General features: G+C 36.4%; 2 protein-coding genes and 1 pseudogene across 2 annotated transcripts; 2 read left to right on the top strand and 1 right to left on the bottom strand.

Annotated features, from left to right (window-relative positions):
* Positions 1 to 3,670: 3,670 nt before the first annotated feature.
* LOC137716261 (serine/threonine-protein kinase RIPK-like) lies at positions 3,671 to 5,546 on the top strand. Its single transcript, XM_068455690.1, has 5 exons — positions 3,671 to 4,069; positions 4,348 to 4,483; positions 4,572 to 4,711; positions 4,934 to 5,057; positions 5,147 to 5,546. Exons 1-5 carry the CDS (start codon positions 3,671 to 3,673, stop codon positions 5,539 to 5,541), a joined length of 1,194 nt encoding a protein of 397 aa, XP_068311791.1. The 3' UTR covers positions 5,542 to 5,546.
* A 2,681-nt stretch (positions 5,547 to 8,227) lies between these two features.
* Positions 8,228 to 12,271, top strand: LOC137745456 (G-protein coupled receptor 1-like; annotated as a pseudogene).
* LOC137745447 (disease resistance protein RGA2-like) lies at positions 12,269 to 15,261 on the bottom strand. Its single transcript, XM_068485414.1, has one exon. The coding sequence runs from the start codon at positions 15,259 to 15,261 to the stop codon at positions 12,397 to 12,399; it is 2,865 nt and encodes a 954-aa protein (XP_068341515.1). The 3' UTR covers positions 12,269 to 12,396.
* Between the last annotated feature and the right edge of the window lie 1,312 nt (positions 15,262 to 16,573).

Raw genomic sequence — 16,573 nt, 5'->3', positions numbered from 1 at the left:
ATTGAGGGGGAGTGTTGAGAATCAATGACAATTGTAGGTGAAGTAGGTGGATGTTGTAGGTGAAGTAGGTGGATGTTGTAGGTGAAGTAAGTGTGTGGTGTAGCTTTCATTTGGTTTGCTATAAATACCCAAGTCCCCAAGCATTGTAAATCATCAAAGGAAAAACAAAGCCTGTAGCTACCACGACTCAAATCGCTTAACTTTGTGGAGAGCAATTCTTGATAGTCAACTTATTATGAGCATTTTGCGCGTGATTAGTTCCAGACAATAAAATCTTATGTGACTCACAGACTCACAGTGAATCTTGCGTGAATTGAATTATGCAGGTATGATTCTAGCATTTTCTTTGTAAAAGTGTAAGAAAATCATTTCTTTAGATCATAACTATGATGATTCTTGCAACTGGTTTAATAATTTGTGGCTTATTATTTTCGGTCCAATTCCCTTGCACTGATTTGGATTTAATCCAGGTATAACTCATACGAAGTTGCAGTCCAAATGTTAAGTTATAAATCATTTAATCATTAATTAAGGGGCTTATTATTGTTTGTTTGCTGTGAAATCCATAATTTTATAGTATTATGTGGTTGGCGGTAGATTATGAGAGACTTTTTAGTGTGTTAGAATATGATCGGTACATTAAAAGTCATAATACAAGTGGTTAATTTAATTTTTGTGGACCTAAACTGATATACAAAATGCATGGATTAGAGAGACCACATACTTGAATAATATTTTTTAAACCACATGAAGTGACAATTAATGGTTGGAATCCCTCTTTAATGATTTAAATAAAGAATAATATATATATGATAACTTTTTTAATTTGTAAATCGCACAAGTTCACTAATTTAGTTCATGAAACTGCATTGAGAATACATGCTTAAGTACTTGAAATAAGATAAATCATGAAAGGCAGACGCAGACAATACCTGCATATTATATGTAGAATTTACATTTTTCTTTTAATTCTTTATGTGTTTATTAAGATATGTAAAATTAATATTAGAATACCACCGGTACACCAAAAATCGTCAATGCAAATGCTTAGACGCGCTAAACTATCATTTCAAAAAGCATGCACGCGAGGAGTTTGGTAAAATTCCCACGAATTTATATACAAGTTACATCTGGTAGATTGATTTGTTCACCCCCCTTCCACCCCTTTGACCATGAAATCTGGTAGCTTTCCAGTTTTTACCTGCTTCATCAATTAGCATCCATGGTTCCACTATGACTCCATGAGATCAGTTGCGAGGCATAAGCTAATTTTATTAGCCTTTTTTTTATAAAATAAACTTCGCCGGAATGAGAGAAATTTATTTATTTTAAGATAAATTATACAAAATTATCTTTAATTATGAGTCAAACCGTAATTTCATACCTCACGTTTTAAAAATTACTATGTCATACCTTATTTTACGAATTTGTTGCAATATTAGGCCTCCGTCAATTTTTTTGTTAGTTTCTATGTTAAATTCTGACATAGTTTGAAGTTGGTCTCACTCCTAGCCCAATTAGATTAAAAAATTAAGTAAAAAAATAAAATCATTTAAATATGTATATAAAAAAAATATGTGACCCAACCCTTACAATTAAAAATAAAATCACCCTTCTTCCTCATTCTACCCAAAACCTCGCCCCATCTCGTCGCGCCCCATCCTCACCCATCTCCTCTGCAACTCCCACCTCTCTCCCAGACACCACGAGTTTTTTCTGCAACTCCCATCTCCTCTGCCTACAAGCAACGCCAAACCCCATAAACCCAGCTTTTTCTCACTATTCACACCCACCCAGTAAATCTCGTATACAAAATTAGGGTTTTGTACATTGATCGCCGACGAAATGATCGAAAAGACGTCAGAGCGAGTGACCTACCTGCACGGTGACCTCGACCTCACAATCATCGAAGCCCGCTACTTTGCCTATGTCGATCTAATTGTAGTTATGGGCATGAGTTTTTTAGTCAAAACCTTGGCAATTTGAGGCACCTTTGTGCTGGGATTTAGTAGAAGATGAGTAATAGGTGGACTATTGGCTAACGGTGGGAAGGATAGTGAGATTTCGAATTGGATTTGACGAATTTGGGTTTTCATAAAATTTATCTGGTTTATTTATTTATTTTTCTTTTTTATGAAAATGGACAGAAAATTTATCTGGGTTTAGGGTGGTGGTGGTGAGGCGGGTGGAAGTCATGGGGATGGTGGCGAAGGGCGATTTGGAGTTGCAGAGGAGATGGGTGAGGTTGGGGTGCCCGGAGATGGGCAAGAACTATGTCGTCGGGTAGGATGGGAAATAAGGGTGATTTTATTTTTAATTGTAAGGGGGTGGTTCCTACATTTTTTTTATAAAAATATTTAAATGATTTTATTTTTAATTTTTAATTAATTTCTTAGTCCAGTTTGGTTAGGGAGTACAGATGTCACCTTAACAAAAAATTGACGGAGATTTGATATTACAATAAATTTGTAAGTTGAGGTATGACATTTAATAAATTTGTAATATGAGGTATGACATTGTAATTTTTAAAACATGAGATATGAGATTGTGGTTCGACTCATAGTTGACGTAGTTTTGTATAATTTACCTTTCATTTTATTAGACTTTTATTTGACATGCATCAGATTATTAATCCTTGAATTAATTCAGCAATCTCGACATGCATGAAGGTTGTCTGCCCTCATGTTTGGATGCCTTTTTCATCCCCTTCTATTTTGTGCGGTCATGATTAAACCACGTTAACGTTTTATATTGATTTTTTTTTATAGAAATAATAAGACAAAAATCAATAAGAATATAAAATGTTGACGTGACTTAACCGTAACTGCACAAATAAAAGAGGGCGGAAAGTGCATCAAACAGTAGGGCAGACAATCTGTCTTTTTTTTTTTTTTTTTTTGGGTGAAGATACTTGGCCATTTTTCAGTTCCTCCATGTCAATGCTTATCTGTACGTATACAGTTTTTGGTTTGTTTTATATCGTTCGTCATGCATTTTAGTTTTCAGTTCGCCCAAAAGACATGTTTTAGTTCTACAAAGTACATTGACGAAATACACATTTGGTATATTTGCGCTCCAGCTGGCTGAAGCTGATCTTGACCTGCTAACACCTTATTAAGCAAAATATATAATTCAGCACAGCCAATTACTCACACCTACCCCCACTGGACATGATAATGAAATTGATAAACAAATATAACCCCACATACAGGTTTTAGATTAGAGTTGAAAAAAATTGAGGTTCCATCAATACAGATACTAGTTCAACTTTATAATCACATGTAAAGTCTCTGCTTTCTTCGATCTGGGATTGATACTCTCAACACGCCCAACTACTTATGGCGATTTTATTATTGAAAAAAATGAGATTTTTAAACTGTAACTTATTTGGTGCTGCTGTAGTTTGTGCGGTTGGTTCATAATTTTCTAAAAGAAGTTAGTGGTGTACAAGTCAAAGAGGTAGGCAAGTGATTATAGCCGTCCCCAACAAAATACGAAGATGTGCAGATGGCTTGGTAGAATATACGCATGCATATATATATATATATATATGTATATGTATATGTATATATATAAGCAGCCTTCACATTCATATATACATAAAAACTTCCTCATCATTACAACAAACTAATTAATTTCATCTTTTTTTTTTTTTTTTTTTCCTCAAGATATGACTGAAAAGAAAATCCTCACATGGAAATGCATCATCCCAGGCTGTTACAAGAGCACTACAGATCCAGAGAGCCGCCTGCAGCAGCCAGTTCTTAAGCAAACCCCATCCCTGCAGCAGAGACTCTCCATCTCGGATATAAGCAATGATCTGAGCTCGGCTCTCTTTGCAGACGATCTCTCCAACCCCCTCATCAGCCTCAACCTTCACGTGTTTTCGCTCGCGGAGCTTGGAGTTGTCACGAGAAATTTTTCATGGAGTAGTGTAATCGGGGAAGGTGGGTTTGGACCCGTGTTCAAAGGGTTTGTTGGTGACAAGGTTAGGCCTGGATTGAAGGCTCAGCCTGTGGCTGTCAAGCTGTTGGACTTGGATGGTTTGCAAGGCCACAAAGAATGGCTGGTTCGTTTCTGACATGTGTACATGTGTATATATTGCGCATCAAAAATGATTTTTGCACTCTCATTTCTCCTACTGCCCTTCTTTCTTTTTTCTTAACTTTATGATTGAATAAAATGAAGGGAAGTAACGGAAAAAATAAAGGGGGGAGAGTGTTGACAAAGGAGAAACTGAGAATGTGAAAATTACTACACTTAACGTTAACATTTGAATTTCAAATGACCATAAAGGCCTTCTTCGTATAAATGGCATTGCATTTTTTTTTCTCTCTTTGTTTGTAGGCAGAAATTGTATTTCTTGGGCAGCTGAGGCATCCAAATCTTGTGAAGCTGATTGGATATTGTTGTGAAGATGAGCACAGGCTCCTAGTTTATGAATACATGGCAGGAGGAAGCTTAGAAAATCAACTCTTCAGAAGTGAGTTGTTTTTCCATTTTTTCTGGATAAATTTGTGTTAATTAATCAGCTGCAAAAAGTTTGTTTAACAAGTACTCCAAAAATGCAGGTTATTCTACTCCTCTGTCGTGGTCGAAAAGAATGAAAATCGCCGTTGGGGCAGCGAAGGGTTTAGCGTTCCTCCATGAAGCAGATCACAAGCCTGTCATATTCCGAGATTTTAAGACTTCGAATATTCTGCTAGACTCTGTATGTTCTTCTTTCGGAGCTCCCTTACATCTTGCTGAAGTTATGTGATATTTTTCACTTCTTTTTCCGTGCTACATAAGTCGCAAAAAGTCCAATACAACTAAGCAACAATCGAACGTGACTTGATCATCACAAATAATTGGACGCAAACATTCAGGAGGCTCATTCAAAAACTGCAAAGTTGTAAGATTGAATTTTTGAATCAATTTTTTACCCTTCCAGGATTATACAGCTAAACTTTCAGATTTCGGGTTAGCAAAGGACGGTCCAGAAGGAAAAGACACACATATAACTACACTTATAATAGGGACACAGGGATATGCAGCCCCTGAATACATCATGACAGGCAAGCCAATGACGTTTAGTACTTAATTAGTTGTTTAGACTCTCATAAGTCAAACTAATCAAGTTTAGTACGTACTTAATTGAACACAGGTTGCTTGACGACCAAGAGTGACGTCTATAGTTTTGGAGTTGTTCTGCTAGAGCTATTGACCGGTAAACGATGCATAGATAATACCTGCCCCAGTCGTGAACAGAAACTTGTGGAGTGGGCAAAACCTCGCTTGAAGGATCCGAGAAAGCTCGACGGGATTATAGACCCGATGATGGAGGGACAGTATTCGATCCGAGGGGCTCGAAGGGCGGCAGCATTGGCTTACAGTTGCTTGAGCCACAATCCAAAGCGAAGGCCTAGGATGAGTGATGTGGTTGTGATCTTAGAAGGTCTTCAGGACTTCGATGAAGGGTTAGTTGTTAGGCCATTTGTTTATGTAGCACCAAATGAGGAGGACGGTAATAGTAGCATCAAAAGCATGATAACAAGTTAGGCAAAAAATTAGGGCAAAGAAAGTTGGAAATAATTAATACGAAAAACAATTTGTACCGATTAAGAGAAAAAGAAAGGAATTCAAATATATTATACTTTGTAACGAACACTGTTTGGCTTTTTAATAGTAAGAAAATTACAACTAGACAGATATGAGTGACTCGTACAAAACCTAGTTTATAGACTCGTTAAGCACTCGTGTCAAAATAAATATCGTTTGGCTAATGTCATTCTTCTTGACATGCAAATTAAAAATTGACATAAATACGTATTGAAATTACTTATTAAAAATATGAAAAAATTTATGCGCACGTATCAAACTGTGATTCGTAATAACAAAAAAAAAACTTTTTTTTTTCCCAAACTGTTATTAAAATAATGATATCATGTCTATTAATGATCCATGTGGTTGGATTAAAGAAATGAAACACTTGATTGAGAATAGACAGAAACCTAATCAAGGTAGACTCAGAAGTTCCAACACCAATATTATACAAACGAATAACGCAGCCCCCCTTTTCCCCCTCTCTGATTACGTCCTCACAACAACCTCAGGAATTTCAACAACTGCCCCAACAATTCCTGGCTTGAAAAATTGACAACTATCCATTTTTAATGTAGGAGAAATTTTTTATTGTAACTGAAACACGTGTGGTATACTATGTGTTTTTATATAAGTGGTGAGAAATTTTATTTTTTAAGTTATTAACTTTTTAATACACATATCACACCATTTGTATAATGATACGTGGTGTATCATCTCGCGTGCCGATCACACTGAAAAATCTCTCTTAATGCATGAGTGATTCCCTTCGTGTAAAAATATCGATATACTAAAAAAAATAAAGAATTGATTAACTACTACTTGATGTGAGATAAAAGCACTTGAGGTGACATTTCTTTGAACCAGTGTTTAAAATATTTGTACCAGTGAAAATATTGATATGCAAATTTGTGAAAATATCGACAGATATACCGAATATTGATATTGATATCGATTGTTTTCGATGGAGATGATGGAAATTTAAAGTAAAACTTTAGGGATTGTCAAACATTGGTTTGGACAAAAAAGCTTCTTCGATATTTAACATATGTGTTAGAAATGTCAATGATATCTATCAATTTTAGTCAAAATGCTATGAGATAAAGTTTAGACTTCACTTCGCATTTCCATATCGTTCTTTGATTTTTTGGATAATTTCCATAGAAATATCAACCGTATCAAATAAATTTTAAACACTACTTTGAACAAAGTTTCACATGGTATGTATTCCTTTTCAAAAGTCTAAAATGGTGAAATTTCGAGCTCGTTTGGATACATTTTTTTTGTAGGAAACATTTATGCTCATAAGCGTTTTTACTATAAGTATTTTAGGAAAAATTTGTTAAAACGTTTATTCAAAAGTCAAGTGACTCCTTAAGAAGTATTTACTAGATCTTTTTTTTTTTCATGGAGAAGAGCATCTAATAGGCGAGTTTTCTGGAAACAGTCTCACTAGGGATGGTAACGGTTCGGCTTGGGACGAAAATACTATATCCATCCCCATAATCATGAAAATTAACCATATCTATAACTGCCAATTAACCATCGGGTATTATCCATACCCATACCTATCGGGTAACGGATTCCCCATCAATTAACAGTTATACACATCTTCGTCAATACAAAAAATATATTCGTTCAATTGATGCATGATAATTTAGTAAATATTAATTTTGTCATTAAATATTTGATGTATAAAATGATTTAATGAATGGATCTTGTTGAGCATAAAAATTAAAGCTAAACATTGATAATATTGGCTGATCTTTTGTGGAGCATAAAAATTAAAGCTAAACATTGATAATGTTGGCTAATATTTGATATCTCCCATAAGTAATATTGGTTTGGATTCTCATAGATTTTGATTCATATCAAAACTTTTTAACTTGCCCACAAAATGCAACTTACACAGTGCAACTTTTGTATTATCAAGGTAATAGATTAAGTGAATAATTAGATCCAAAACCATAACCGAATATATAAATACTATATCCAAAACCATTATATTATATATAATTATATCCAATAATTATATTATAAGTATATAATTATATTATATATAATTCGGTTTGGATTCGAAGACGGATACGGATTGGGGATCCCTATAACCATATCCAAAACCATAACCGAATATTATTCACGGTTTTTTTCCCATATCCAAAATATACCCGAATTTTCATACTCAAATCCAATTCATTCGGACAATTATCCACGATTATCAAGTTTAACGGTTAAAATTATCATCTCTAAGTATGTGGTTATGCATGGAGTTTTTTAACCCGCACCACACTTTTGTTATAAGCGTTTGTGGTAGAAGGACGTCGGCACTTTTAAAAGCATTGAAAAGTGCTTTTCACCTGGAACTTTTTTTATATGACGATATCATAAAATATTTTTGTTTGGCGGTAAAGCTTTTAGCTATTCTAAAAACATTGTTAAATAAGACGTAAACATGAACACGATATAATCACCAAAAACACAAGTAGTTGAAAATTAAAACACCAAAAATGGTCTCAAGAAAATAGAAATTGAAACATTTGGCATCATGAATCACAAATCAATAGCAGTCTAAATTTGTAATTAAACATGTAATAAACAATTCGTATCCTTCCACGAAATTAAAGCAGCAGACGCAAATAGCGACCACTGCCGTCACGACTCAAAGTACAAAAACGGAGCGTTTTGAAGTTCCTGTGTTCCGAGAGCATGAGGGCGAGTTATTTGAGACTTTATCGGCGCGATCGAGAGAGTGAGAGAACAAAATGGCGGCGACGGGGCAAGTCGCTGGAGGTCTGACGGCCTACGATCGCGAAGTCTTGACGGCAGTTAACGCCGGAGCGGCGAGCCTCTCGTTCGTCGGGTCCGGGTTCATCGTCCTCTTCAAAGAGCTCCGCAAGTTCTCCTTCAAGCGCGTCTTCTATTTCCCGCTCTCCGTACGCCCTCTCTCTCGCTCTCTAAACTTTGCTGAAAATGATAAGAATTGATTGCGTTTGTTAGATCTGATTGCTCGATTGCCGGTGACGTGGTGTGTCCTATTACTGGAAACTTGTAAAAACTCGGAAATTGAACAAAGTCTATAAATGGATTTAATTTCTTTAAATCGCTAGAAAAATGGGAAGCTCTTAGCTTTATATAATGGATTTACCTTGGTGACTTGAGCTTGAAGGATTCAAGATAAATTTTAGGGGTTTAGGGCTTTGTTGTTCTTCAGTGTTTAACTTAAATTTTGAATAAACTGGAAGTTTAAAGAAATGGAAACTTTATTGTTATTGTTATTTTGGAATGCAGGATATGCTTTGTAGCTTCTTCAGCATGGTTGGGTAAGCTCATTTTTCCCTCCCAGAGAAGTGCATTTGGATAATGTAAATTTTTTATCTGATTCGGATTCTAAGCGGTTATAAAGTAAGTTGCTTTCATGCGCAGGGATCCATCCAGAGGATTTTTCTGTTACTCGCACGGCTACGGTACTCATTTCTTCCGTATAGCGTCTTTCTTATGGACCAACACGATCGCTTTTACACTCCACCGCACAGTTGTTAGACACAAACTGATGTTGAAGATATGGAGGCAATGTTTCAATTGTATGTTTGGGGTATGACCTTTTTACCTGTTGCAAAAGATCTCTCGTTTTACTTTCAGTGATGTTGAGTTAGCTTCTTCTTCTGTTCCTCCGGTGAGAGATAGAATAAGGGTTTTAGAGAAAGGAGTTATTTCTAAATGCTATTCTGTTTTCATTATGTATAATTTGTGAAGCTCATTAGAGTTCATTTGCTTCTTTTTCTCCTCTTCACTGGGACTTCATTAGTTGTGACAGTTGTGTGCTCTATTGGGAATAACCATAGCCACCTAGGTACATGGTGTTGGTCACAATCAGGGCGTACTGGAAAGGTAAGGACATAGTACCTATTAGTTGTGATGTTTTAGTTTCCTAGACCATAGGAATTTCTAGAATTCTTTTGCAAAAAGTTGGTTGTGTGCTTATTATTGCAGTGCGTCGTGCTTATAAAAAAAAATAGAGGGGAAGTGAGGATTTTTTTATATGATATGTGGGAGGATTTTTACAGAGGGGAATTTGGAAGCTGCTGTCATCGATACTATATTTATTGATTTGTTGGCAAGATACCATAACTTTAGATTAAAAATGTATAACCAATGATAATGGAGTAAAATCTATGCCCTACTCATGGTATAACTGCATGAATAACAATATCTACACTGTGTTGTAGATTCTAAACAAGTTTTATCTGTACAAATCAAAGCATCATTTGTACTAGAACTACCTCAAGTCAGTATTGCACAATTCGGTCATTTGGAGTTCTGACTATAGCTGTCTGATGTAATTAAGTTTTCTTCACTGTGCTCTGATTTTTCCACCCATTTTTACAGGCGCTTAACCTCATAACATTTCACATGCCACTTTGGGGTGCAGTTCTTTACAATGGTTTTACATATTTTCAAGTGATAAGCGTGCTGAAGAATGCAAGACATGTATGTATTGGTGCTGTCATTTATTTTTTCAGACAAATAATTCCACACTTTTACACTTGTTGAGATCATTATTCTGGTTCAGAAATTATAGATGGCGGCTGGCATGTCAGATTCGGTTTACCAATCAGATTCAAGAGCAGAAATGAAGGTGTATTGTGCTGCAACTGGTTTCCTAGGGTCAGACTTAGACTGTGTTATAGACCATTTAAATGTACATTCAATAGCAGTTCATGTTAATTGTTTTCCATTGCTTTCATTCAACAGGCTTTGAACTGGTGGGGGTACTATCCACTCATCCTGATAGGATCATGGGCTTTTGGCACAATCAACCGCATTCATGACTTTATTGAACAATGTCATAAAATGTTTTGGCTCTCAGTTCTTGATGTTGGGACAGCTGGACTCACGGTAACTTGCTAATTTTCTATGGCAAGTTAGTACCTTTTTCTGGTATAATGGGCATTTTGTGTTCCAAAGAACATTGTTCATGCATAATTGTGGTCTAGTTTACTGGTTTTTTTTTTTAATTATCCTGATGAAATTTTATTACTTTTATACTTGTTATAGGACCTGTTCAACTCCCTACGGCTTGAACTCCTCAGTGCGACGGGCAATATATGAAAGATTGGATTTGTATGTCACGGTTGTTTTGTGTTTTTTTCCAATATCAATCTCTCGATGGTTAAGATCGGATTTTATTGTGATCACTGTTGTTGAGTTTTAGTCTTTTAGATATCGGGTTTAGGATGCATTGTTCTTAACTGAATGGTTGTGTTCGGAAACCATTAGGTTTTGTTCAAACAGGCTTAAAAGATGGTTCCCCAGCAGTTCAAAGTTTAGGAACCAACAGCAAAGGAGTGAACTAGTGGCGCTGAAAATTGAAGATCCGCACCAGCAAGTTGGACGTATTTTGACTTGCCCATTTTTTCAACATTATCTCATTAACTTAACTGAGGATGGAATGAAGAAACGGAAGAGGAGCACAGCAAGGTACGTCGTTACAGATTCAATTGCGCTCCTCCTCTCCATGGCAATTCCGATCTGACTACATCTTCAAATTCTACTTGTTCCACATTAGGACTGGTTGAAATTGGTCTGGTAGATTTATCCGTAGATGGTTTGGTTAGAGTAGAATTTCGTGCAGAAGCTGTGATTATGCAAAGATGGATTTGTCAAGCTGTACAATTTTACCTGTAGAGAGAAGTTTTGATTGGTCTTTGATTAGGAATTTCACAATGTTGTCCCAAGAACAAGCGTCGACAAAGAGGATGGGGTTGGCGCTTCGTACCTGAGCCAACCTGTGTCATTATCAATCAATCCAAGAAAAGGTGAAAATTGATCTCATTTTTTTACCAATTTCTAGAAGCTTTTGCTACGCAATTATTCCTAAACTCTCCTCCTTTTAAAGTAAACTTGACTTAGGTATCGAGAGCTATTGGCCAAACCCAACACTCTGTGGGCGCGTCTTTGGTCATTGATCAAAGATGTTTAATTGTTTTATAGGTACAAATTCGTGAAGATTGAAGATGACAAATTTTTGCACTTAACATCCAAATCTTAAACGAAGTATTCCTTCTGCTTAGAACTCAAGCAACGTGTAAATTACAAACAACATCAATAGTACAAGATTTTTATAGAAAGCAAATGCAAATTGGCAAAAGCAAGCTGCAGCCTATAGAATCCTTTCAATAAAATTACTAAATCCACCCAATAAATCTCTAAGCACACGCACACGGACTATCAGTATCCAACGCCACAACTCCGAAACGCCAACCAATGCCGTTAAACGACATGATTGCCAGCATAATCATGTTCCCGATCGCCACGTTGACTCGGCGGATTTCAGGGAAGACGAGGAGGCCGCGCCCTTATGAGTCGGGTCCCGGAAACGAAGAGAACTCGGAAAGCTCGGTAAATCTACTTCAGTCGCTCATTGACAACCTCGACAGCGTTTTGCAGCCGGGGATTTTGGATGACGTGTGGGCGGCTCCGAGGGCCCCGCCTGCGAGCAAACAGGTAGTGGCCAATGTTCCGGCGATCACGATCACAGACCAAGGGTTGAAGAAGCTCGGAGAGGACGCCAATTGCTGCATTTGCAAGGAAACTTTGGTTGTGAATGATAAATAATCATTAGTTATTTTTGATGTATATAAAAGAAGAGAAATACCTTTCCAAAGAAATTAAATATATATGCCTAGATCGCGAGTCACCTCTTATATCCTATGAAGAAGAAAAATAAGCAAATTAAACAAATATGATAATAGCATTTGTTATTGATACATAAATAAATGCGTAAATAAGATAAGTAGAGCTTAGTTACCAGATTTATGATAAGATTTTGATGTTTGGGATGTGAGAAATCTTGGGCCACTCCTCTCCACTGCCTTGTTCACAACGCTCTGAAAGATTCGGACAACTCTGAATGATAAGCTCTTGCACCGGTGTTTTGCAGAGGAAGTCTGGCAGTGTTTTGAGGCGTCGACAATCCACAATTGCTACGAAGGAAAGGCATGGCATGATTGAAATTTCAGAATCCTCTTTGTTCCACCCTTCCACGCCTACTTCCCACTCTTCCAAGGCATTCATGTCGTAAATTATGAGTCGTTTCAACTTTGGGAAAAATGAGGATGATGATGATGATGATTTCAATGACGTTGCGTAATCTTGGTAGACTATTCCCAAAAACTCACCACCAATCTTTTTCACCTTTTGCATTCTCCATAGAGTCAGTTCTTCAAGGTATGGCAATTTCCCAAGAGGAGGCAAAAACTCACAATTATACCACTCAAATAGACAGATGATTCTTAAGTTTTGCAAAGACATCATCCAACTGGGGCAGGTGGTGCCCGAATGATTAAAAATGTCTAAAGATTCCAGATTTTCGTGCGGTCGTAAGACATTCAGTATTTCAACAGTGCTTCTTGCTTGCTGCTTGTATTGGACATTCCGACAAGTAATTCGCAGATGAAAGAGTTGGTTCAAGTCCCACAACTGTGCTTTCTTGAGCTCATTCTCATCTTTCACATTCCCCTGCAAACTTATGTTGAGACTGCCCTCAAGGTTCAAGACTTTCAGATCTCCCAATTGTAATGCTGCTTTGTTCTCATCCTCACCACAAACCACAACACACTCATCCATTCTTTTCAATTTCTTTAATCTACGAATCCCTTTTGGCATGTACTCCAGCGAAAAACAACCAACAACATAAAGATGCTTTAAGCTAATCAACCTTCCCATGTTATCAGGTAGTTTTTTAAAAGCACAGTAACAAAGGCGCAAGGTATACAAATTGTACAACTCACAGATACTGTCCGGCAATGTTTTCAAACCATCATTGCATGACAAATCAATATACCTCAAATGTATCAATTCACCAATTTCATCTGGGACTTCACTTATGCCAACGTAACTCAAATTTAATGTCCTAAGACATTTCAATTGCAAAATAAAATTGGAGTCTACCGTCATGGTTTTAGGAAAGGATGAAGGAAGAATTGTGATTGTATGCAGATTTTTGAAATATGCATTAGAAGGTGGGAGTGGCTCATCATATTTCAATCTTAAGGTTAAATGGCGAGCCTTTTTACTCATAACCTCTATTTCATCGCCAACACCCACAACATCGATAATCAAACATTCATTCTTGGTGAGAGATTGCACAAAGTCGTGAACAATATCATGCATCTTGCAACTTCTAATTTTTCCACTGACACTATCTTTCACCAAATCTTGAAAAAAAGACCGTGCTACTAAGTTATCAAAAAATGCTTCTCCAACTTCTCTATCTTTATTCTCTTTTGAATTAAGATAATCGTGTGCCATCCATAGATCAATCAATTCATCTCTCTGAAACTCATAATCTTTAGGAAAACTAGCACAATATAAAAGGCAACATTTAATTGACGGGGCCAAATCATAATAACTTAGTAGTAGCGGTTTGAAAACTTTTTGCTCCACCTCTTCTTGATCCCATATCTTACTATTTAAAACATTTAGCCATTCCCTCCTTGTTCTCTTGTTGTGCATGAGACTGCCTAAAGCTTTTGCAGCAAGAGGCAAACCTTTACATTTTCCTACAATTTTTTTACTAATATCTTCAAACGCCTTAGACTCATCTACTCCTCTATCAGAAAATGCCATGTGATTGAAGATTGACAAACAATATTCTTCACTTAGCTCTCCCAAATTAATCATGTCACTTGTTGCTCTCATCATATCAACAACCTCATGCTTTCTCGTGGTCACCAAAATTCTACTGCCATGAGCACCACTTTGGATTAGTGGTGCCCTTAAGCGTTCCCACTTTTCACTGTCGTTGCTCCACACATCATCTAGGACAATGAGAAACCTTTTGCCCTCGATGGATCTTGACATGGATTGCAGGACATGATCCAACTCATTTGACCTTGAGTCTTCATCACCACTTATGGATTTGGCAATCTTAACCTCATCAAAGGGGTCTGAGACACAAACCCACACTCTCTTTTCAAAATAGGCTTTAACTTTGACATCATTATAAACTAGTTGGGCCAAAGTTGTCTTCCCCATTCCTCCCATCCCTAGAATAGGGATGATAAGGAGCCCCTTCCAATCACTCAACAACTTTGTTATCAGAATGTCTTTTTCCTTTACTCGACCAAATACCTCTGAAACGACGACAAAAGACGAAGTCTTCCGTCGATCAGGTAATTCTTGAATGACTCTTTCTATGTGTTTAAACTTATACCTTTTTCTTTGCTCATCAATCGCACTTAGCCTACCATTCAAATCTTTTATCTTATTTGCAATGTCATGGCGAAAAGTTACCTCTCTGGCTTTGCGAAAACAAAAGCAACTACGGGAAACATAGAGAGGTACCTTTTTCTTCTTCTGCTTGTTAGGAACAACATTTTCACCTTCTCGTTCTTGCTTCTCAACCTCCTGTCTTAGCATGTCAGTGTTCCACTCGTCCAGCACGTCCACCATCTCGAAGGATATGTCTTTGAGCTGATCCAACCAGGTCCTCACGCTGGCCTCCTTCACTTGCCTTTGCTCCGCATCTTCGAGAACGGCTTGAATAGCATGGAGATTGCCAGCAAATTCTTCAACATCTTTCTTGGCATTCAAAACAAGTTTCACCTCCCCGTCAACGTACTCATACGCTGTTGAAGCCAGCCGATCCAGTAGCATGGAAATGATGCCGTCTGCCATTTTTTCAGCCTCAGAAATTGGTTGACGGAGGAAGAAGAAATGATGAACAAGAAACGCAGGATGGTTTGCGGCATTGGCTCTCTTCTATCCAACTTAAATATACATGATGATTCCAAGTTAATCAAGTAAAGTAAAGGAAGCTTAATTATACGATGATTCCAAGTCAATCAAATCAAGTAAAGTAATTACGTGTAAAAGGTTAAAAAATCAAGCCTTACCATTTAAGAAAGACAGCGTTCAATTATTATACAAGTTTGACATATATGTGTGACTCCATAAGACTACAAAATATAAAGTTTCTACGCTCATGCATATTGTTTGGCTTTATTATATGTAATGAGTCATTTTTTATGACTTGCAAATTATTAATTGGCATATACTAAAAATGACTCGTTAAAAACACAAAACGAAAAGTTTAATCACTTGTTGTCATAATAAATATTGTTTGGCTTCTTTTATGTATGAGTGTAATTCTTCATGACATGCAAATCACAAACTAGCATAAATACGCAATGAAGTCACTCTTTGAAAAATGTATGCACATATGTCAAACTATGGTTCGTTATAAAAAAAAAAAAAGCTTTTATTTTTCACAAACTATAATTAAAATAATGATATCATGTGCATTAATGATCTATCTGGTTGGCTAAAGAAATGAAACATTTGATTGAGAGTAGACAGAAACCTAATCGGGAAGTTTAACAACTGCCCCAAACAATTCCTTCCTTGAAAACTGTCCATCTCCAGGTGGGACCCTAACTTCAATATTTTTTAGTATTCACTATAATATTGGTTAGAAATTATCATGGGTTTCCTTGAGAAGCCAAGAAGAATATACTTTGAGAACTAGATTGAAGAATTGGTTAACGACCAGTTGAGATGAAGTTTGGGGGTATATATATTCCTTTTCAGAAGTCTAAAATGATGAAATGTCAGGTTCGTCTGAATATATTTTATTGTAAGAAATACTTCTGTTCTTAAGTATACTTTAAGTATTTAAGAAAAAAAAAACTCGTTAAATTGTTTATTAAACATTCAAGTGATTTCCTAAGAAGCATCTAATAGATGTTTTTCATGAAGAAGTATCTAATAGGCAATTTTTCCGGAAGCAATTATATAATTTGTAAGTGCTTTTAGTTTTCTGTCAAAAGCAATTAGGAAGTGCTTTAATCTTTCTAAAACCAATTCAAACAAAATTATTAAAAATAATTATGCATAAGCTTTTTAGTCGGACCACGTTTTTGTTAAAGGCGTTTCCGATTGAACCGCATCCAGTGCTTATCTAAAAGCATTTGAAAAATGTTGTCCACCT

This window comes from Pyrus communis, chromosome 1, assembly GCF_963583255.1.
Source record: "Pyrus communis chromosome 1, drPyrComm1.1, whole genome shotgun sequence".
Lineage (NCBI taxonomy): Eukaryota > Viridiplantae > Streptophyta > Magnoliopsida > Rosales > Rosaceae > Pyrus > Pyrus communis.
This window is presented reverse-complemented; position numbering and strand designations above follow the sequence as displayed.